Source organism: Heterocephalus glaber, unplaced genomic scaffold, assembly GCF_053883595.1.
Source record: "Heterocephalus glaber isolate CG9 unplaced genomic scaffold, H.glaber_assembly_v1.0 deba00000281, whole genome shotgun sequence".
Classification (NCBI taxonomy): Eukaryota; Metazoa; Chordata; class Mammalia; order Rodentia; family Bathyergidae; genus Heterocephalus; species Heterocephalus glaber.
In genome coordinates this window covers 4,402,683-4,427,671 of record NW_028258139.1, presented here as the reverse complement: position 1 = coordinate 4,427,671, position 24,989 = coordinate 4,402,683, and the positions used below count along the sequence as shown (strand labels likewise).

General features: G+C 35.0%; 1 protein-coding gene and 1 pseudogene across 1 annotated transcript; both read left to right on the top strand.

The window, feature by feature from the left end:
- The first annotated feature begins 597 nt into the window (after positions 1–597).
- Positions 598–1,140, top strand: LOC101716189 (60S ribosome subunit biogenesis protein NIP7 homolog). The gene has a single exon (XM_004837524.2). It carries the CDS (start codon positions 598–600, stop codon positions 1,138–1,140), a length of 543 nt encoding a protein of 180 aa, XP_004837581.2.
- Positions 1,141–5,767: 4,627 nt separating this feature from the next.
- LOC101697301 (small integral membrane protein 15-like) lies at positions 5,768–5,995 on the top strand (annotated as a pseudogene).
- The last annotated feature ends 18,994 nt before the right edge of the window (positions 5,996–24,989 follow it).

Sequence of the window (24,989 nt, the reverse complement as noted above, 5' to 3'; positions counted from 1 at the left end):
AGTTAGTAAGCACCTAAAGGGATTTATTATGTAAAATTTTAAAAGTACACAGTAAATGATATAGCATGAAAATCTGAAGGGGGTGGTTATAGCTGGGGGTGGATATATTTATGGAGGCTTCCTGTGGAAATCTGTGGAACTGTAAATCTGTGGAAAGAGAAGATGAAAGGCATTAGTCCTCTTCTGCAGAGAAAAGGGTAATGGCCCATTAGCATGTGATGGTCATCAAAAAGCCATTTTGAAAAAAAAAATTAAAGACTGAGATCCATTTGCAAGTAAAAGAAATGGCTCAGGCTTATTATGTCTTGGAAAGGAAAATAAAATTAAGCTAGTTTTGTCTTCTGAAGCTAAAGTTTTTATTTTTAAAATAATTATTTTCCTTGTTTCTTTTGTACCTATCTTTATTTTTTCTATCCTAGCTCACTCCAAATCAAGGGCTAGGCTAAACCAAGGGGGAAATTGTAATCAGCATGGTTAAATAGAACATTAAAGTTTGATTTTTTTCCTTTGAAGACAAGTGACTTCTTCAAATTTCCTCAAGCCTAAAACATAAACTTCAGGAGGCACAAGGATCCAGTATTCAGACCTAGGGGGAAAATGTGTCCTTTAACCGAAGAGGAGACCCGTGTGATGTTTGAGAAAATCACAAAATACATTTGGGAGAATCTTCAGCTTCTGGTTGACAGGCCCATCGGCACCTATTATTTTAGGCTGCACAATGACCGGGTGTGCTACGTGAGTGAGAAGATGCTGAAGCTGGCCGCCAATATCTCTGGGGACAAGCTGGTGTCGCTGGGGACCTGCTTTGGAAAATTCACCAAGACCCACAAGTTTCGGCTGCACATTATGGCTCTGGATCACCTGGCACCTTATGTCAAGTATAAAGTGTGGATAAAGCCTGGAGCAGAGCAGTCCTTCCCGTATGGAAACCATGTATTGAAATCTGGTTTGGGCCGGATCACTGAAAATACTTCTCAGTACCAGGGAGTGGTGGTGTACTCCATGGCAGACATCCCTTTGGGTTTTGGGGTAGCAGTAAAGTCTACACAAGAGTGTAGGAAAGTAGACCCCATGGCAATTGTGGTAATTCATCAAGCAGGCTTTGGGGAATACATTCGGCATGAAGAGACATTGACTTAAAATGAAGTCCTCAAGAATTCAACAGCTGTGTGGAAGAGCCTAGCTTTGTTTCCTGTGTCTGTGCAGATGCTTCCATCATGTGGAATTTTGTCAACCCTGTGACCGCTACAAGGACTTCTTAGTTTAATATTCTCTCACTAAAAAGTTCAGGTTGGATTTTTACTGTACAGAAATGCCTCAGAAGTGGTTTCAAATCTTTGTGTTTGTGACTAAATAGAATACTCTTATTCTATATATGAATCATTTTTATATTTTGAATCAGAGGGCTTCTTGTTCTGAATGATAGGTTCTAAATCATCTGAACTGAGGACAAGAATAGCTTATCATTGTTATCTGTGATAACATCTTGTTTTTTTGGCTCATGATAAGAACACAGTGGATTTTCTTTTTTGTACTATCATGAAAGATATTAGACTATAAGATTTTACAAGTGGAATTTGGCTGAATTAGTAAGTGCCATTTATTCAGCTGTTTTTCCATATAGTAAGTGTTGTATGTGTGGGGAAAAAAAACTTGTATTCAAACCCTAATTCTTCCTCCTTCAGGCTCTATGGCCTTGGAGGAGTCTTTCAACTTTAATAAGCATTTTCTTTTTCTATTAAAAAAAAGTACCTTTAAACATCAGTTTAGGTAAGTGGTTTTTAGGATAAGAAATCATGATTGTAAAGCATCTACTACAATGCCTAGCAAATGGTAGGTGTTGAATAAATGGTAAGACCTAGTTTTATATTATGTATTTCTATTACTAAGCATAGGATCTTAGTGTAATCTGATTATATTGTCTTGTTTCTTACATGATGTTTTATGGTCTTTTTTCATGGATGGGGTGATCCTAGGCTGAAGTGTTCTTTTCATCACTTTGATTTCATAAAACATGACTTATGAACCCCTCTTTACCTTACAAGACTGAACCAAAAGCACTAGAGACTGTGAAATTATAATTCAGCTCCTTCATCCTTTCCCATACTTCCCTAAATTATTTTAGAATTTATAAAACTTTTTTAAAAGATATTTTACAGCCAAAAGTTTTTCAAACTACCCATTTATAAAACAAAACAATTTCTTAAATATATACTATATATTATTTTTAATTCAAAAGTTTACACCTTTAAAAATAAAATATTTTCAACTACAAAAAAAATAAAATAAACTGCAACCCCACCTCTCCTCAGACAAGATGAATGGACAGAATATGCAGATGCTGGCCCCAGGAGATCAAAAAGTCTGGCTTTATTTACACAGACCAGAGAAGGGCAAGGCAGGCTCTGGGAAGGAATGAAAGAAAACTGAACTGTATTGTCTCATTTAAAAATTGGATGAAGAAATAACAAGATCATATTTATGATGAAAGGCCATTGTACAGAAAAATAATTTACTTTAAAATATATTAATATTTTAATAGAATATAGGAGGTACGAAAATAAATATACATGTTGTTGTATATTAAATATCCTTTTTTAACAATTAAGAAACAGGGACAAAAATGCAATCATGAGTGTACTCCAGAAAAAAGATGGAGAAGTCAGGTGCAAAATCCCCATCCCTCGTCTAACACATGAATAAATAATTAGAGCTCAGGTGATACCTTAGCAGTGGAGCTCTTGACTGGTATGCACAGCAGCCTAAGTTTGGTCATCAATACTGCAAAACAAAAAAGTAGAAAATATGAAAACTAACTATGGCAGACCTCAGAGAAACAAAGATTTATAACATCCAAATAAATGCTAAATTTCAAAAGGCAACATTCATCTATTCTTTTATGTTGCCTCCTCTTTTCCATTAGAGATCTTAACATATTTATAATATTAATATTTTATTTCTCATAACTCTAACATCTACATCATATTTGTGTCAGATTCTAGTGATTGTTTTATCCCTTCAGATCTGTTTTTGCTTTCCTCTTGGATGTTGCTATGGTTCAAATATATGTTCCTTCTAATATTCACATTGAAACTGAATGCATACTGGCACAGTATTAAAAAGTGGGATTTGGGGGTAAGTGCCTTGTGAATAGATTAATGCTTTTATAAAAGAGATTTTAGGGAGGGCTTTCCTGTCTTGTCTTTCCACCTTTCACCATATGAAGTCGCAATTGAAAGGTATCATCTGGGAAGCAGACAGATCAGGCCCTAAAAGCCAGAAAAACCTGCCAACACTCTAAACTTGAACTCCCAGCACCTAGAAATGTAAGAAATAAATTTCTATTGTTTATAAATTGCCCAATCTGTGGTACATTGTTATTGTAGGGTACATAGAATGACACTGGTTCTTCATAATTTTAAAATTATGAATAAGAAGGAAGTCAGGTATAGTATGAATTGATGAAATGAGAACTTAGTGTAAGTATTTATGTTAATTTACCACTAGGTGGGTCGTGTTTGTTTTAGGTACAGGTACTAGAGTCTTTTAATTCCTTTAGTGTGTTTGTTTTCTTCTTTCCTCTTGATTGTGGGCTTCCATTTTGTCTTAGTCAGGCTTCTCCAGAGGAACAAGGCAAGGGTCTATGAATATACACATACAGAGAGAGGAGAAATTCATTAGAAGGAGTAGACACACAAAGATGTAGAAGCTGGTAAGTCTAGAGTCACAGATAGCTAGCAGGCCAACATTGATTCAGGTCAAGTCCAAAGATATTCTGCTCTCAGAATTTTCTCTCTCTCAGGGAAATCAGTGACCTGGTTCTTCCAGGTTTTCAGTTGCTCAGATGATGCCTACTCAAATATGGTGGGAGTCTGCTTTACTCAAAGGTGCTGGAGTGTAACTTATTAGTAGAATTTCCCTATGTATGCAATGATCCCCTGCATATATCCTCAGCATAGAATCTTTTTAAAGTAAATTGCATTCAAAAGCACCCTGACTATAACATCCAAAATAATGTTTTACCCTTCATGTAGACACTGTTGACACATACAATTGCCCTTCATATATATATTTCACTCTTCAAGGTCTGTGTTCTCAGCCCTTTCAGTTGTTGCTGCCCTGATACTATAGATGTGATGGGAAGTTCACAGGAAAGAGGCTTTCTAGAATACTCTAGATAAATATCAGCATTTCATTTGGCCTGTCCCTTGGCATCCCAATCCACCGGTTGTCTAGCAGGAAAGGTGTATTGCCTGCCTCAAACCCCATTCTCTCCCTTACCGCATCATTCCCAGGGCAGTTCTTTGCATCATTAATTCTTGTTGGCTATGTGTTTCTTCCTCCTGAGTGATAAAATAAGGCTGTAGAGGGCAGGAATATAGATGGCTTCCTTTCTCCAAACAGAGTTAAATTTTCAAAGTTAGGATCTGCCAACATTTGTTACTGAGAAAATGCTACCAGTTTTCACAATGTTTTCTTTTCCCCTCTTTTTCCAGATCCTGCAAGATATCCTTACTGGGTGAACTTCATGGGGCTCTGGAGATAAAGGTCATGAGAGCACATACAGGATGCTAATCCCCAGCAATTCCTCACCTTCACCCAGCTGTTTCTCAAAACTGCCTATCAGTTTGCATCTCCTGTTATTTCTGCTCCAGTTAAGCAAAACTTTGTCTCTGAATTCACCTCTATGTCCATGATTTGTGATTGGTGGTTAGCCTGGTTCACTTAGGATGCTGGATCGATAATTTTTAAGTGCTTTTTGAATGCTCTGACAACATTGCCTTTAATTAGAAGTCACTTTGCATCAGCAGCTTCTGGCTTTTCTTAAGAAGGGAAAGTTTTCATATGTGACATGTATAAAATCCAACCATTCAAAGAATATTTGTCCATCATTATATGGAAGCACATTTTGCTGAAAAACTAAATAATTTAAAAATTTAGTCTTGTTAAAATAATTTAGTTCTAGTGTATGTTGTATTATTTCTTTTAAAAGTCACTAAACTCTTTCCCTTCAAATTGTTTTGCTTGTCACTTTAAAAATAATTCACATGTATTTTTTCTTCCATGTGAATAATATTATGAGAAATTCTTTAGTAAACAGCAGGTTTCTCACTTCTAAAATGTGTGTTTTCAGTCAACCATCTCCTGAAATTTGAGATGCAAGCGTATTATTTTCCACAATATTTGCTTGTTTCCTGCCAGATTGCCTAAGAAATTCTATCCTATGAAGTTTTGATGAAAGCAGCTGAAGAAATATGAACTATTTAATTAACAGCTTTATTAAAAAAGGGAAGATTAACATTTATGTTCACACATTTTGAATTGAAGAGAGTTCTTTTCAAATGATGAAATTATACACCTGAAGCATGTAACTGAAAATTCCTCCAAGAGAGGAGCTGTATAACTGCCTTTCCATTTTAAAAAATGTCATGCAGCATTGTGGAACAAAATTAGGATAGGAATAAGTAGCATTAGAAATCATTTTTAATTTTATTTTGGGAGATAAATTAATCCTTCTCTAACACTAAGATATTGAATAACTTGTTTTATTCATTCTGCTGCATTTCATTCCAGGCACCTAAAAAGAATTAAACATTGGCTGCCTTCTTGCTTCAGGTGGGATGAATTTAAATTTCTCAGAAGTATTTGGTAAAACTAAAGAAGTCAACAACCAAGGGTAATCTTAAATAAATTGGCTCACAGATAACCCCTGGACAAAATTAGAGATCACTACTCAAGCATACATTGACCTAAGACTGCCACCAAGATGTTTGACATAAAGATTTGGCCCAGATATGTTGTGGAATAGGCTACAAAGGACCTACCTCATTTCCTTATAGCAGTTATTTTGGCTCTTACTCTGCTGTTTTTTGCAAGTACTCTCTTGTCCTGGAAACTGGTCAAGATGATTGAAGCCCTGGAGAAGAAGCAATAAAAACAAAAACATCAAGAAAACACTGCAAAAGTGAAATGACTGAAAAACAAAAATGATTAAATGAATTAACAGGCTCAGCAAGAAGAGAAAAATTACTTGCAAAATTGCATAGCTTAGGAAGGGCCCAGTGAGGTGTTTTAGATTTCATGAAAATTAGTACTTAGGAGATGATATCTGTTCATATAGAAGAATCATATTAAAATCTGACCCCAATACTGTAGTAACTACTAGGCCTGAAAACAGAACTTTGTTGGTAATCATTGGCGTTTATTATGTTACCACTTATACTGTTTGTGCATCCCTAGTCCCTAACCCAAAATACTCAAAAATCTGAAAAGTATTAAGTGCAGACGTTAGCTCAGTGTCAGTTACAAAGAAGGATTAGGAGGGCTAACACAGATATAAAATGTTCTATAAAATTTCTTGAAAAGAATGCCACATAGGGCCGGGGATTTAGCTCAGTGGTTTCGCCGCCTGCTGCGCAAGCTCAAGGACCTGAGTTCGATCCCCGGTACTAAAAAAAAAAAGAATGGCATATATTACATAACTTCAGGCCATTTAAACATTCCAGAGCAAGAAAGTAAAGGAAATTTTCAATCTCTTCCTAAGACATAGGTATAATTAATAAATGAAACTTATAAATGCATAAAATAAGCAACTATAGACCAACTTTACTTACATATTACAGAAACCTGAAATAAAGTAGAAACAACCAAATTGTACATTAAAAAATAATAACCAAATTGAATTGATTCCAGGAATGAAAGATTAATTATAAAGATGTGCAATAATATGTTTATATTTATAAGCGTTAAGAGAAAAATATACTAATATATGTGCCCACAGAGAAAACATTTTAAAAATATGACATTTTAAAAAGCTAGCATAGGGGCCAGGGATTTAGCTCAGTGGTTCCAGCACCTGCCTCGTAAGTGGAAGGACCCGAGTTATAATAGCAAATATGATTGGAACAAATATTGAATTGGATTGAGCTGGCCAGACTGTCTAAACTGTTAGGGATATGGGAGATTTTTAAATAAATCTAACAGTAAAAGCATGTCCTAGAAAAGAGAACTTGCCACAACTTTGATGTTCCATCATACAGAGCTTTGATTTTTTTTTATCACCACACTTCATAGTGATTTAGGGGTAGCAATATGAAAGACAGCCTACAGGTAACACAAATTATAGCCCTCATTCTTTCTGGTAGCAGCAGTATAGGGTATTTGTACCAATCCTGCCTCAGAAAACAACTAAAAGCACTAGATAAAATAAGAGAAACATGTCATGTTATTTGAGTACAGATGGTAGTGATCACAGGTCAGCAGAGCACTCCAGCTTATTTTTCTGTAAGGCATTTGCCCCGGGATTACTCAATAAGCAGACTTGAGGGGCCCTAAAGACAGAAAAGAGCTGAGAGCCTGCTCAGTGAAGAACGAAACTAAAGAACTTTGACATTGACACCTTATGCTGGGGCCTCAAATGGCTATATTTTAGAATTAACGTGAGCAAGAGTATTATATTTGTTCTGCTTCTACCAAACCAAAGAAATGTGAGTAGCAAACAGATTAAGAGATGAACAGCAAGGAAAACATCTTGACCTGAGGTGTGACACCTTCCTGGATTTGTAGGCTGGGTCTTTCTCAGACTAGGGGCTCCAAGAAACTCACCTGTGTGGTATAGACTCGAAGTGGTTTGAGACTACAAAGGCCTCACATACTGGAAAGAACAAAAAGCAAAGCCTTAAATGGTAAAAGGAAGGGATGCTAAATAAATCCATAGAAGAGGGGAAGGAAAAATGGGAACAGGATGAAAGGTTATGTTGAAATATAGAATTTACTTACAGTATTTCTTTAAATAGAGATTCTGATGGAAAGTGTATATTTACTAATACTATATGGTGATAGGAAGGTGCCCTATTCTATTAGTCTTTCAGTATTTAAATACCTTATGTTTTTATTTTTTAAGGTGATTAGTCTGAGTTATGTGGGCCTTGAATCCATCACCTAGTCTCATAAGCCATCCACTCTCATCTCAAATACAGACCCTACTGAGGGTAGATGTGTATAGTCACTGCCTATAATGTTAACTTCATCAAAATAGTATTATTCATATATTGAAACTGGTCACTGCTATGGTTTGACTATGCTTGTCCACACTAAAACTCATGTTGAGGGTTCATTCCTGAAAATGACAGCACTGAGACATGAGACCTAGTATGAGGTTTTTACATTCATGAGGGTGGAGTGTTACAAGGGCTTCAGTCACTTATGTACCCTTTCTTTCTTTGCACATGTCCACTTTCTCTTCTGAAGTTTAGTTATGTGTGGGGCAGCAAAAGGGTCTCCCCGGAAGCTAACAACCTGCCAGAACCATGCTTTTGGGCTTTTTGGAACCATTAGCCAAAATAATCATCTTTTCTTTATAAATTATTCAGTCTGAGGTATCCTATTAGAGCAAGAGAAAATTGATTAAGACAATCATCCTGATACTATTTGGAGAAAAGTGAATAATAATATGAAAAGAAAACAACCAGTGAATGTGTTTATTAATTGGATAAACATAAATTGATGCTAAAAAAACTAAATTCTCTTGAGAGTTGAGAAGAAATCATCTATTCAAAGTAAAATATTAAAAAATAGAGTATTTTGGGGTGATTTTTCCTATTTGTTATTAAATGAAAAAACAACAGATGAAAACTATGATGATCATTTAGAAGATAAATTGAAACTTTCAGGCAGAGGGTTTTTTTTTTAAATAATTCAGAAATATGAATTTCACCTGCTTTTCATCATATATATGTATTATTAAAGATCATAATGAAACACGTTCTCAATTTCATGAATCTGATTTTCTGAATTTGATTTTGCCTTGCTTTATGATATTTGATATTTAGAGCTCCCGATAGCATGGAGACTGCTCGCCATGTGCCGCCCTTAACCAATCAGGCACCTTGGCACAGTGTCCTTCATCCGCCAGCCCAGCTCCTTTTTGCTTTCATTTGAAACCAATCCTTTTATCTTTAAGTGAAGAGAAAATTAAAGAATGAAACAATCACTGATGTTTCTCTATTACTTCCATGCACTTTAGGGAAAAGTTATATCCCAGTAATATGCTCAGATTATTATCTGTTTACCCGTTCCTTGAAAACACACATATTTGAGAAAATGAAATGCCAGGGAGTCCCATGGCAACACTTTCTTTTACATTCCTCATGCTGAAAAAAGTTTCTATGGAACATCTAGGCTAAATTACTTCTATTACAGTTGAAGCTAATTTTCTCCAGTTCTATCCTTAGTGAAAATAGTGGGCAATTTCATCCCAATAAAGTGTCCTTGAATACAATTTAATTTGCCTTCAGTTTCTTCTATCACATATATTTTGTTTCATTAACCTTTTTCTATAAAAGCTACTTGTGTTACCCTTATATATTTTAGATTGAAATTTTCCAAATTGGAAATAATATAGATGTCATAAACCATAATTAGAAAAAAAGAACTCAAATTATTTTTATTCGGTGTTGCTACTTTTAAAAAGCTATATATAACTGCTGTCCAAATATATCAGCTCACTTACATTTTTAAAATCCGTATTCCATTATTGTCTCATTTTCAGTTTGAATACTGTGATCTTTATGCACCTTCCAATAATATCAAATTATAATACTATCTATGTGCAAATGCCATTTGAAAACGTAGAAAAAAAGAAAATAGAGGATGTACACTGATAGGAATGGTTTTTAGCCAAAAACCTGTTACACAGTATCAGAGGAGATCACTAACATAACGATCAACATTGGACTGAAAATATGAGTATGACGAACAAAATAAGAAAATGAAGAAAATCTCATAATGTTCTTCATGTATGCTGCAATGCAATATCTCAGCCAAGAAAAAGATTAGCCAATGATAGGATAACACAGTTATCTGGGGTTTCTTTTGTTTACAGATCCCTTTAAGTTTCCTAAACAGTGGCAAATTCACACTTCTTGTGCTGTCCTGTTCAATAAGGAGTCATGAAGTCTGCCAAGCACCTGACTTGACTTGTGGCCCATCTGGATGGAGAAGTGATGCAGGCCAAGATTGATGTGGAAAGTGAAGATATTGAATGGAACTAAGAATATAAAACATCTTTAATAAAGCTTTGCATTTGTTAAATGTAAAATGAAAAATATAAAATATTCAAGTCAGATAAAATATTGTATTAAAATTAATGTACCAACAAGAAAAAGAAAAGAAAAACATCACTGGTCATTTGAGAGACACAAATGAAAACAATGCTGAGGTTCCATTTCACTCCAGACAGAATGGCTGCTATCAAGAAATCAACCATTTTGCTCTTAATAAGCTAATCACTTATCAAAGGTAACATGCCTTTTCCTGAAGTCCACTTTTCCTTATAATAATACAGTATATTCAACTAATGCCTTTTTCATTCATTAGTTCCTTTTATTTTTTGAATCTATATTTAACTTTATTTAAACTTGATTTCTTTTAGGCAGAATATAGTTGGATCTGTTTTTGCACCAATACTTACTGCTTTTTAATTTAGCTACTAAAATTATTTACATTAAATGTGTTTACAGATATGTTTTGGGCTGAAATCTATCATCCCAATATTTTTCCTCAATTCATTTTATAAGCACCACATTCCATGCTTTTTTGTACTTCAGTCTTCCATTGGATTGATAATGATTTATTTAATGTTTCTATATTATCTCTATGATTGTCTTATCAATTTTTTCTTTCTCTCTCTTAGCAATTTCTTTAAGTTTTTCACTTAATGCATTCCATCTTTGATTTCATACTGTCTTACTTATGGTGTAAGAACCCCACACAACATACTTTTTTTTAGCTACTATTTTTCTTCTATATGTGAGGAGAATTTTCCTCCTTGTTTTCTTTATACTTGTCTCTCTCCCATTTTTTAACAGTTTTGTCACTCCTTTAAGAGGTTTTTGGTAAGTTTATTCTATTTTTTGAGGGGAAAGGAGACTGGTTTTTAGCTCACTATGTATTCCAGGCTGGCCTCAAACTCACGGCAAATCTCCTCCCTCAGCCTCCCAAGCGCTGGAATTACAGGCATATGCCATCATGCCTGACTAGTTTATTCTATTTTTGTACATTGAATTCTTGATCATATGTCCTTGCTCATTCTGGAATTCAAAGTGTTTCCATTAGACTGCTTAATATTGTCACACAGATCAATAACACTCTGTTTAATATTTTATTCTGTTTTTATTGGGGCAAAATTTTGGATAATATCTAATACTATCAATTCAAATATGATGTTTTTTCTGCATCAGTTTATCTGGATAGATATTTTTTAGACACTGTACTTTTCACCTTTAGTTGTTCCATTTGAGTCTCCTTCTACCACACAACTTGCAATGTTGTGTTTTCTTCAAACTTATTGGACATGGAAAACATACTTACACATGTACCTTATATTTATTTTCCTTAAATTCTTTTATTGGTACATTTTAATTATACAATATGTTTACATTTATCACTAGGTGCTTGTACCTATACATGATGTATCTTGGTTCTTATTTTTGCCCCATTACCTGTGCACCCTTCACCCCCTCCACCCTTCCCTATTTACTTTGTTTCCCTTTTTTACTTTTCTCATAATTTTTCCTTTCCCTTCTTCCCTTTCCCCTTCCCTTCCCACCAGCCTTACCCCTTTGGCCCTTTTCTTCCTATTACAAATTATCGATTATTCATTTTAATCATTTTAATCCTTATTTATACTTTCAGTTTCTCACACCAGAGAAACTATTCGGTATTTACATATGTGTGACCTATTTATTTCACTTAAGAGTATGGCCGCAATGTGCATCCATTTAGCTATAAATGTCTCTAGTTTCTCATTCTTTATGGCTGAGTTGTACTCCATTTTATAAAATAATACATCTTCTTTATCCAGTTTCCAGTTGATGGGCACTTGGGCTGTTTCCAAGCTTTAGCTATTACAAACTGTGCTGCTATAAACAAGTATGGGTGCACATATATCACTGTGGTATGATTCTTTTAATTCTTTGGGGAAGATACCCAGAAGGGGAATACCTGGGTCAAATGAGACCTCTAGCCCTAGTCCTTTGAAGGATCTCCATACTGATTTCCACAGTGGTTGCACCAGTCTGCACTCCCACCAACAATGAAAAAAGGTTCCATTCTCCCCCCACCCATGCCAGCATTTGTTATTGGTTGATTTCTTAATAGCAGCCATTCCTTCTGGTGTGAGGTGAAATCTCAGTGTTGTTTTCATCTGCATCTCTCCAATGACCAGTGATGAAAACTTTTTCATATATTTACTTGCTGCTTTTACTTCTTTGAGAAATATCTGTTCATTTCAGATGCCAATTTTTGAATTGGATCTATGAATTTGGGGAGTCTAATTGTTTTCAGTTCTTTATATATTCTAGATAGTAGTTCTTTCTCTAAGGTACAGCTGCTAAAAAAATTTTCACACATGGTAGGTTGTCTCTTAGTTCTGTTGATGGTTTCTCTTGCAGTGCAGAAACTTTTTAGTAAGATGAGATCCCAGTTATTGATTCTTTGTGCTAGTTCCCGTGCTACTGAGGTTTTGTTCATAAAGTCTTCTCCTATGTCAATGTCTTCAAGAATTCTACCTAACTTATCTTCCAGCAAGTTTAGTGTTTCTGTCTTAAATATTTAGATCTTTAATCCACTTCAATCTTAGTTTAGTGCATAGGGATAGGTATGGGTCTAATTTTAATCTTTGGCAGGTTGAAATCCAGTTTTTCTAACACCTTTTATTAAATAGGCTATCTTTCCTCCAATGAGGTTGGTTGGCTCCTTTGTCAAAGATGAGGTGGCTGACTATTTCTGGAGTTGTTTCTGCATCTATTCCACTGATCCTCGAGTTTCTTTGCCAGTAGTAGCTTTGGAGCATAGTTTCAAGTTGGTGATAATGCTACCCCCTGCCATGTCTCTGTCACCTAGAAATGCTTTTGGTTTTGCTAGGTCTCTTCTGGAATTCCAAATGAATTTTTGGATTGTTTTCTCCAGTTCTGTGTAGTATATTGTTGAAATTTCAATTGGCATTGCATTAAATCTATATAGTAGTTTTGGAAATATGGCCATTTTCACTATATTGGTTCTTCCTACCCAGGAACAAGGGATGTCTTTCCATTTTCTTATATCCTCCTTGATCTCCTTTTTCAGGGTGCTGTAGTTTTCAATGTAGAGATCTTTTGCTTCCTTTGTTAGATTGATTCCTAGATATTTCATTTTTTTGGATGCTATTGTAAAAGGAATTATTTCCCTAATTTCTCTCTCAGTGAGTCTGTTATTTGTGTATAAGAAGGTTATAGTTTTTTGACTGTTGATCTTATATCTGGCTACTATACTGAATCTGTCAAATAAGTCTAGGAGTCTTTTGGCCAATTTTTGGGGGGGTCTTCTATGTAAAGTATCATATCATCAGCAAATAATGACAGTTTAACTTCTTCCTTTCTTATTTTTATTCATTTTATTTCTTTCTCTCTTCTAATTGATGTGGCTAATGTTTCCAGAACTATATTGAACAGGAGTGGTGATAGTGGGCATTTTTGTCTTCTTGCTGATTGTAACATGAAAGTTTTCAGTTTTTGATGATTTAGTATAATGTTTGCTGTTGGTTTTTCAAAGATAGCCTTAAACAGGTTCAGATAAAGACATTCTATTCAAAATTTCTGTAGGGTTTTTATCATGAATGGTTGTTGGATTTTGTCGAATGACTTTACTGCATCTATTGAGATGATCATATGGTTTTTGTCCTTGACTCTGTTAATATAGTGTATTACATTTATTGATTTATGGATGTTGAGCCATCCTTGCATCCCTGGGATTAATCTGACTTGGTCAGGGTGTATGATCTTCTTGATGACACTCTGTATTCTGTTTGCCAGTATCTTGTTGAGGATTTTTGCATATATGTTTATTAAGGAGATTGGCCTGTAGTTCTCTTCTTGGGTTGGGTCTTTCCCTGGTTTTGGAATCAAAGTTACACTTGCTTCAAGGAATGAATATGGAAGCCTTGCTTACCTTTCAATTTCCTTGATGAGTTTAAAGAGTAATGGTGATAGTTCTTCTTTAAATGTGTTATACAATTTAGCAGTGAAGCCATCAGGACCTGGGCTTTTCTTTGTTGGTAATTTTTTAACTACATTTTCAATTTCACTCATTGTAATTGGGGTGTTTAGAATTTCTATATCTTCTTCATTTAACTTTAGAAATTCATATGTATCTAGGAATCTGTCCATTCCTTGTGTGTTTTCCATTTTATTAGAGGATGGGTTCTCGAAGTAGGTATTGATGATCCTCTGGATTTCTGCTGGGTCTGTTGTGACTTCACCTTTTTAATTCTTAATTGCAAGGATTTAAGCCTTTTCTTTCCTTTTTTTAATAAGATTTGCTAGAGGTTTATCAATTTTACTTATTCTTTTGAAAAACCAACTCTTTGATTCATTGATTTTTGGTATTGTTATCTTAGTCTCTATTGCATTGATTTCTGCTCTGATCTTTATAATATTCTCTCTTGTATGAGCTTTGGCTGTCATGCTTTTTTTTTCTAGGAGATTGAGGTTCTGCATTAAGTTATTTGTTTGAGCTCTCTTTGTTTTCCTAATATGGGCACTCACTGCTATGAATTTCCTGCACAGAACTGCTTTCATTTTCTCCCCTAGATTCCTGTATGTTGTATTGGCATTAACATTTACTTTTAGAAGCTGTCTAATTTCTTCTTTAATTTCCTCTGTGACTCATTGGTTGTTCAGGAGGGTGTTATTCAATTTCCATGTGTTGGTGGGAGTTTTGTGGTTTCTCATGTTTTTGACCTCCAATTTTATTGCACTATGGTCTGATAATATTCAGGGGACAATTTCAGTTCCTTTACATTTACTTAGACATGTCCTATGAGCTAGCATGTGGTCTATTTGGAAGAATGACCCGCATGCAGCTGAAAAGAATGTGTATTCTGATTTTGTGGGGTGGAACACTCAGTAAACCTCCATAAAGTCCATTTGTTCAATAGCTTGGTTCAGTTCTAGAATTTCATTGTTAATTTTTTGTCTAGATGATCTGTCTATTTGGGATGGTGGGGTATTAAGGTCCCCCACTACAATTGTATTAGTGCTTATTTGGTTTTTCATGTCCATTAATATTTGCTTTGTATAGTTGGGGACATTCGTATTTGGTGCATATATATTTAGGATTGTCATCTTTCCTCTTGGATTGTTCCCTTCACAAGGATGCAGTGCCCATCTTTGTCTCTCTTAATTAGCTTTGGTTTGAAATCTACTTTGTCTGCAAATAAGATTCCTACGCCTGCTTTTTTCTGGGTTCCTGTGGAATGAAGAACTGTTTTCCATCCTTTTACTTTCAGTCTATGGATTTCCTTTTGAGGTAAGTGTATTTCTTGTATACAGAATATTCCTTCATTTTGCTTCTTAATCCATTCTGTCAGTCTATTTCTTTTGATTGATGAATTGAGGCCATTAACATTGATGGTTATAATTAATAGTTATTGAATCATCCTTGTCATGATGTTTTACTGTTTTTGGCTCTTTTATTTTTTATTTTTCCCCTTTTCCTTCAGTTTCTTACTTTGCCTGCTGGCTTTCCTCTGTTGTGCCTCATGGAGTTGTGATGTTCATTGTTTTTTCTAGGATATTGCTTAGAATTGTTTGGAGTGCTGGTTTAAGGTTCATGAAATTTCTCAGGTGTTCTTTGTCATGGAAGTATCTAATTTCTCCATCAATTTTTAAAGATAATTTTGCAGGATACAACAGTCTGTTTGGGAGTTATTTTCTTTTAGGGCTTGAAATACTTCACTCCAGGCTCTCCTTGACTTGAGGGTTTATGTTGAGACGTCTGCTGTGATTCTGATGGGCTTTCCTTTGTAGGTGACTTGTTTCTTTTGTCTAACTGCCTTTAGGATTTTGTTCTTCTGTTGAGTTTCTGGGATCTTGACTATTATATGTTTAGGTGAAGATTTTTTTTATCATGGCTAGTTGGATTTGTATATGCCTCACTTATCTGTATGTCCAATTTTGCACATCTATGTGGGAAGTTTTCTACTATTACTTCCGTGAACATTTTTTTTATGACAGTTGTACTTTCTCCTGTTTTTTCCTGGACTCCTATCAGTCTTATGTTATTCTTCTTTGCATCATCTACTAGCTGCTGGATTGATTTCTCATGGTCCCTTACTATTTTGAAGAAATCTCTGTTTTCATGGTCACTAACTGCAATCCTGTCTTCTATATCTAATATTCTATCTTCACATTCACCCAATCTGCTGTGAGTACTTTCAATGGAGTTTTTAATCTCCTGGATATCTGTTTCATTGATTCCATTTCTTTCCTATGTTGGGCAATCATGCTTTCCATTTGTTTCTTATGCTGGGCATTCATGGCTTCCAGCATGTTTCTGAGCTCATCTATTTTTTTATCTCTTTCTGTTCTAGAGCATCTAATTATGTCTTTCACTCTGCTCACCATCTCTAGTTATCTGGGAGATTATTTCTGCTTTCATTTTTTCTACAGCCTCATTCATCTGTTTTGTTACTTCCTGTGCTATCAGTTCAGGGTGTCTAGGTGGTTGATTATCAGACTTTTCCATCTTGTTTCCCCCAGAATTGGCCTTCTGTGGGGTGGAAGTCTGAGTTTGTGCTTTGCTTAAATGTCTTCTAATTTTTGTTTTTGATATTCTCCTTATTTTAGTTCCTGGGTTGATATTTTGAAGTTGCTTATTGTAAGTATCTTTGTTCCTTGTATTTAGAACCCTTATGGAATGATTGCTTCTCAGAGGTGTCTTCCAGATATAGCTGGTCTTTAGGTTTTGAGTCTCTAATGGCTCTGTGGTTGTCTCATTTTTGTTATACCAGGAAGGAAAACTGATTATATCAATCACAACACCTTAGCCCAAATGATACAATCAGCAACACAATAGCATCAAGTACATCTTAGAAAATAACAATTTGTGGTTGTTATTAATCTATCACTTTTAACTGTGTGAATTAGATCAGAATCAAGGACTAACCCAACATATGTTTATAGTGAATAAACTCTTCAATATAACAACTTTACCCTTTGGGATTGGGAGTTAGAAGGATTTGAGGAGGGAGGCATAGGTAGGTAGAAGGATAGGGGAAGTTTAGCAGTGAGGCCAGAGGACACAGGCAAGAGAAGGAAAGAGAAGAAAAGAAAAATAAAGAAGAAATGTGAATTAGGGCCAGAACAGGAACACAAGGGGAGATGAAGAACAATGTGGGACAAAGGAGTGAAAGAGAGAAAGAAAAGAGAATAGAAAGAAAAAAGAGAAAATAAAAATTTTAAAAGAGTAGAAAAAGTTAAAAATAAGAGCAAAAAAATAGTGGTAATTTTGAAAATAACAAATAAAAGATAAAAATGAAAGACCTCCTTCAGGGTATGACTCTGCTGTCACAACAGACAACATGGGCAACAGGGTGCAGATATAAGTCAATGATTCTCACCAAGCCAGTCACAGACCTGTAAGATTCAGGCAGATTTCTGGCTGCAAGTACCAAGTTGAGCTCCCTGTCCTCCTGCAGGGTTGAACTCCGCAAGGTTCTATTGCACGTTATAACTGATCTTCCCCTGAAGATAATCCAGATTCTGATGGGAAGTGATGATCCAACCTACCAGTTATGGTGGTCTGGTGTGCCTTTATTGCAGAGATTCTCTTCACTTTTCCAGTGGGTTCAGTTTTCATCAGTGGGCCCGAGAGAGGCCCTCTCTCTATTTTTCACTTCTGCAGCTCAGGACAATGCCTTTATGTCCCCCTGTACCTCTGTAGTGTGAAACTAGGTAGCGTCTCCTGGTTGCAGGTGGGCATGGCAAGCCAGAAGGAGCAAGGCTCCAGTCAGCCAGGGACTGCTCAACCCGTGCTACATGTACCTTATTTTTATATATTTATCTGGTAGTTCCATCATCCTCATCATCCCTGTATAATTTTCTAATGGTCATGGTCCCATTTTCATGCTTTTCTGAATCTCTGAAAATTTCTTATACACTGACATATATTACAATTTTGTTTTAGTTGGCAATATTTTTGTATCTCTTTCAATAAACTTTGACTTTGGCCAAGTAGAGAAGTTGCTTTGAATCAATTGGATCTCTGAAAGTTGCTTTCAATATTTGGTAGTGTGGGTTTGGTTTGAAGGTTTTATCTACTCTGCCTTTTGGGGGCATGAACCATTCCCAGACCTGTCAGAACACTAGACATGGTGGTTCTTTCCCTAGCTTCATATATCTTTCTCTTACAAATATGCACATCTGTACTCAGCTGCAGAACTACAGGAGCCTCTGTAGATCTTGGGCTCCCTCTCCTTTTGACTTTTGTTCCGGCTAGTGTAGCCTCCCTTATCCCTGACCTCTGCCAGGCTCTATTAGGGCTGCTTCTCCTAGATGATACTAAAAATTGATTACAACCATAAGCCAGCAATTACTGCTGGATTTATCTTGTCTTTTTCCCTTCTCAGAAGATACAGGGTTGTATTTTCTTTTGTCTAATGTGTGAAAACCCACATTCAATTTTCTATCTGCTTATTCCATTTTGCTGAAAACTAGAAGTCCCTTAACTCCTTTAGTTTTATTTAAATGTATTTTAACTGATACATAAAAAATAAAATAAGAATTAATGGGGTGTTATGTATTGTTTCAATACTTATACACATTGTGTAATGTTCAACCCAGGTCAAACATATCTATCTGTTCTAGCATTTATCATTTCTTCAGGGTGTAAGGATTCAAAATCCTTTCTTCTAGGTTTTAAAATACCCAGCACATTATTATTACCTATTGTCCCATTTCTGCCCAATAGTACAACAGAATTTCTTACTCTTACTTAGTTTCCAATTTTTTTCCTTTTTAAAATTGCCCTTCATTATTTTTTTCCTAAGATCTTATCTATTATCTATTGTGTTCATTTGTTCTCATGGTTTCATTTTTTTCTTCATCCAGAACTTTTTAAAAATTTTAAATTCTTTTTGGACAATTTCATTGTATTCTTTCATTTTCCTAATCGTCCTCTTTTTATGTCTCCCATCATTTTCTATGTAAGTGTGCTTTAGCACATTTGGAAATATCAAAGGCCATTTTTAACTACTTTGTGGGAAAGATTCAGGCGTTTTTCCATTCCTACTATGGATGTCATTTTGTCCTTCAATCATCTTTCTGAAATGTTTCTGTGAGGAATTAGATGGTGATGCATTTCTGTAACTCAATTTCTATGTCAAATTAGTTTTTCTGAACTCAACAAGAACTGATATTCAGGATAGATTTTTTATTTCTCAGAGCTCTGGATTTTTGTTGTTCTCTTATCTTTTGAAGTTCCCTGTGTTTGCCTTCATCACTTTTGCCTGACCCTTTGCTTTCATTTGTCTTAATGTCTCTGTCTACTCATTTTTAATTTCTACCCCAGCACTGTTTCCTCCAAATGGGGCCTTGAAATTAGCCATGAGTGGTCAATGTTGAGAGATCCTATAAGTTGGAAAGCTTGGGCCCTTCAGTCTTTGTGACATTAATCAAGGGGTACAAAATCCATCCCAATTTTAACTGTGTCTGCCTCACTCTGATTATCTATGGACCTTTGAGTCTCAGGTTGATCATCTATATCATTTCTTCCTTTTGATTCATTCTGCATTTCTTCAAATGTAGGTGTTATGTTTGCAGTTGGATTTTCTCCATCTGCTTGTACTTTGGGGTTTGTGAACATAACTTGTCACCTAGATTTTTCATTGTAATTGAATTCCTTTTGCTTTTTGCTTTAAAGTCTAGTCATTCTAGCTTTTAAAAGTAAAGATTCATTTACTTTTAGTTTCTCATATAAGAGAAACCATACAATATTTAAGTTTATATGTCTCACTCATTCACTTAATATTATGGTCTCAAGACAAGATGAAGTGAGGGGAGAGGGAAGTCAGGGAAATGGGACAAAAAATAAAGAGCTGAAGGAGAGAAAATTAAAACAGAGCTTTTGCAAATAGGAAGGGGATCAATATTGGAAGGAGAAAGGAAGAAGGGGAGGGGTAGAAGCCAAAAGTTTAAAATGTATTATGTACATGTACCATCTTCCCATGATAAATGTAATCACCTTGTACTACAAACATGTACTAATAAAATAAAATTACAGATTCAACGAAACTAAAAAAATAAAAACCCACACAATTAAAACTATACCACTGCTACTTCTGTCATCCATCTGGAATATCTTTGTTTTAATTTTTTAAGTGGAACAAGCAATTTAGATCAGAAATAGCCTTCATCCCTCTCTATATATTTGCTTCAACTCTGGTGTATGTGCCTTCACCTTTTCTATGGTTGCAAACATGTTCCATGTTACCATTACTTGTTGTTGTTACTCAAATGTGTTTATAACCAATATTCTCCCTTTAATGCAGCCACTGATAAACTTGGCTCAGGTCGTGTAGCTCTGAAGTGATAATTCTCAGCATGGAACATTCTTAACCTGACTAGAAATATTCATCAAAATCTAAAGAGTAATGAATCCAGTTTCTGTAAAGAAACATATGAAGGAAAACAATGAGTTTAGTGAAGCTGAGAAGGTAATTGAAAAATGCCTGGAAATATGGTTATGTGCAGTGACAAGAGAGGCCCATAGGACTCAAATTTTCCCTTGGGAACACTTTAGATTTTTCTGGGCTAGAAGATATTTGATGTCATTTTTTTATTATTAATTTTTATTTCTAACGATGCTGAAAATTAAACCCAGGACTTCGCATAATGCTAAGCAGCAGTTTACCACTGAACTATGCCTCCCAACCTCCATCTCTGAAGTCATTTTTAAATTGATTTTTCTTATGCACATATCCTTTTAGTTGAGAAATTATTCTATAAATATTCTACTCCCAGTTGGCAGTTAATAAGGGGTTTGTTTCAAAATATTCTCAAGATTTCTTTCCCTAAATATATCTGCATACAGTTTTAAAATAAGTGCACACAGTGAAGGGAGGGCAGGGGAATGGGGATAAAATAAGAACCAAGATACATCATGTAAAGGTACAAGATCCCAATGGTGAATGTAACTGTATTTTATTCCTAAACTGTACTAATCAACCTAATGAAGAAAAAACAGACATCCATTTTTTGGTTTTTTTATATTTTTGTCCTAGAATCTATTGTACACTATTAAAGTTGTCTCTTTATTTGCCCGCCTCCCTCCATTACTAGGCAGGCACCAGATCTTTTTCACTATTTTATATACAGTACCCAGATAAATAGGATGTAACATAAAATTTATCATATAAAAAGCCAGACTAATACACCAGACCAGTCTGCAAATTTAATTAATTTGTCTGACAGTATGAAAATGCAGAAACTCACTGTTTTATTTCAAAAAAGCCATAACCCAGTCAGTGGTTAGAGCATGATTATCTGCTTTAAGGCTTACTTTGCTTGAGGGGAAATTTTCATTGATTTCTACAAGACACTGATGTGAAGGTCTTAGAATCATTAACGTCAAGGAAAATACTCTGTTGTCAGTGAAACAGAATCAGTTACTTCTGATATATAAGGGGTGATATGGCCTGAATGTGATTCTTCCAAAACAGGTGAAAAATCTGAACAGGACATTATACAGTCTGAAAGTGACATTTCCTTATTGCCAAGTTTTCTGACTGCCCACTCATCCAGTAATAATTTTACTCATGATCTAAATAAATGTTTGACTTCAAACCACCAGTGAAGGATAATTCCAGTCACAGCATTCACTTATCCACTACATATGTCAACAAACTATCCAGAAATTTCATTATCATTTCAATTGTCATTCTGGCAATTCTAATTTTTCTTGCCCTTACCTTATCAGATAAAATCAAATCATTGGAATTTTTGTTCTCATGATGTAATCACACCAAAAATTCATGAGTATCAGATGTGTCAAATTTGGGTTGTTCATTTACACTTACCTTACTCATATAGTAATTTCAGGATCTCTGGACAAGATGCATTTTTACACATCTCTATATTTCATGGATTTTTAGTTAGTTGACTTTACCTAGCACATTCTAAAATGAATAAAGGAAGGAGAGCTCCACCACCCACCAATCCCTTCACTTTGTACAATGACACAGTTTCCTTTTCCTCTAGTTTTATTTTACATAACCCATGTGAAGGTAATTCCATACAATGAATGACAGACAAGCTTAATTATGTTTTATCTCTAAATAAAAATAAATGCAAGTAGAATGTGTAATATTTTTCCCAAGCTCCAGTGAAATATGGAGTTCCACTGGTGGGAGTCCAGTGACAATATTTATCAAATGGATAATGACAACTGAAGGACGAATAAGATCGAGGAAAATAACATGCATTATATTTTTAATGTTTGATAGAGGGGTTATTCCCTTAAAGATATTTCTATTTTTTTATTATACTAATATTTGTTTTGCAGGAAAGAATCAACCTAGTAGGCCTGACCACTACATTCAAAAAAATCCTGCTTGCCAGGTTGGCTCCTGGGTGGCAGAAACTTGGACTTCCAAAGGGCTCCTACAATTCCTGGAACCCCAGACATGCTGTCCCTTGTTTGCACAAACAATGCAGTTTGTGGCAAGTCCCTGCTTTCCTTTTGAGAGTCTTAAATTTGTATATGTTAAGCAAAAGGTACTTTGTGACTAGTCTCCATTAAAAACTCTGGGCACTAGTTCTTTACTAAGTTTCCCTGGTGGAAAATATTTTACACCTGTTATCACGACCTATTGCTATGAGAACACAGTACAGTTTCTGTGACTCCCTGGGGAGAGAATTCTTGGAAGTGTGTGCCTGGTTTCCTTTGGCCTCATGTATCTTTTCCCTCCTCTGACTTTTGTTTGGCATCATTTTGATGTAATAAATCATAGTCTTAAAACTGTATACTGTGTACCAGCAAGTTATTGGAATGGGACATGTAAGGAATACTGGCAAAATGGCCAATCATAAATGTTAGGTAGATTTGATAGGAAGAAAAATACCATGTGTGTGCAAATTATGTATGATTTGTCTTACTACAACCATGGTCAACTTCACAAACTTTAGCCAATATTAATAACTTCAGATATATCTTTACAATTTCAAAAATATTCATCTGACCTACTATAGAACCAAGCAAATGATGTATGTTCTAGTTGTACCACTACCACTAACTTGCATGCTTTATAAACTTTATGTGTGGTGGAAATTGAGGTCTGGAACACTTAATTCTTGTTTATACGGTATAACCAAAAACAAAACTGGTGCCAAAAACTAAAGAAATTTCAAATGCAATGAATCTTGTTTACATAGCAGGAATAGGCAGGTCAGCCATGTGTCTGAGGATAGCACTAATTATTTTCAGAACAAGGAAAGGGAAGACTTTGGAAAACATATCCCCATGGCAGTTAATGGCATTAAATTTGGCCCAGAGTTGCTTTCATACATATTTTAAGTTTATCCTAAGAGTTTCTCCACACGTGGTGAATTGTACTCTAATTTGATGTATAAATAGATTACAATGTACTTTTGTAACAAATAGATGTGTCTCAGCTAATCATGAGCAGCCAGCTGTTCAAGCCATGTTCAAATATGACTGACACAAGCTGTATCCAGTTAAGTATACTCACTTCAATTTTGTTTTCTGTATGTCATTTCTTTAAATTCCCTGCCCATGTGAAGCAGTGTTCTGAACCATTTTTTGCTACAGACTGCTGTCTGATTCTATAATCACAAATAAACCAATTAAGATTTGTAGTACTAGATTCTTTGTAATTTTCCCTTTTAACAATGAAACAGAATGGAAAGCACAAATATCAATCCAACTCTGATTTCTTCTCATTTTCACATTTCTGCAATAACCAATAAGCTCAGCCTATATAACTACAGCTATGTGGTTTACGGCTGGTAAGTATTTATAAGCAGAGTTTGAAATCGGAACCCATTCAAGAGCAAAAATAAATATGTAAAAGTATAATTGTATGTAGTTTGATATTCTCTCGATTTTATATATAATTTGGATATGAAATTTCCAAATAATTTTAAATATTTTCATTAATAGATGTGTCTGTTTCTGAACCTGCTCATCTACTATATTCCACTCTCACCTCTCCCTTTTCTCATCAGTTCTGCCTGCATTGCTTTTTTCTCTGAGAATTTTTTCCATACTATTGGCTGGTCTTTGTCATTATTCAATTGATTCACCTTAGCTAGCCATATCAGCTAATCAGTCAGGCAAGCTCTGCTTTTTGTCCTTTCTCCTTCCTTTAAATTATTAATCTTGTTTTTCTAAAAAAATATTTAAGGTCTGCGGGATACCTAAGATTGACTATTAACTTAATTTATATTTAGAAATCAATAATTTTCTTCCTTTTAAAATATTCAGTAACCTCATAGCTTCTCTCAGAAATATCCCTGTGAAATGAAAAATAATTGCAGAGGAATAAGATCAAAATTTCCATAAAAATTATTAGAACACAGAGGGAAGTTTTTATAAATTAAATGGCATGTTGGAATAAAATGGAAAATAAAATTGCATGTTTTTAAAATTATTGCATGACTTTGTCATACCTTTTGCTACATAAGAAAAATACACTAAAGACTGAAAATTTTATTAGAAGACATTTCTTCTGGTAATCTCCTTTTTCCTCTGATAAGAAATCCAGCGTTTGCACATAGCATAAGTTTGAAATCTTTGACATTCTATAGGTGACATATGTTCTACAACTCCTCCAATTATCCCAATGCAATATCATTTTAATGCTATATACTTGCTAAAAGTAGCAGTGACTAGGGGGAAACACTTCTATGCTTTATAGATTCTACTGGAGTCGTCGAGAACAATAAAGTTCATGTCCTAAGAATTCCTTTTTTCACTTCCCACTAGAGTTTAGTATCAAGTAGGAAAGATTATGGATAGGGGATTTTATTCTCATTGTTTAGTTATTCTAGATAAATGGTTTCCTGGAACTAGAGAGTCAGCCAAACATCTCTTTTGGGTGTCGAAGTTTTAGTCACTACAAAATAGTACCATAGCCATGTATGCCTGTTTGAAAA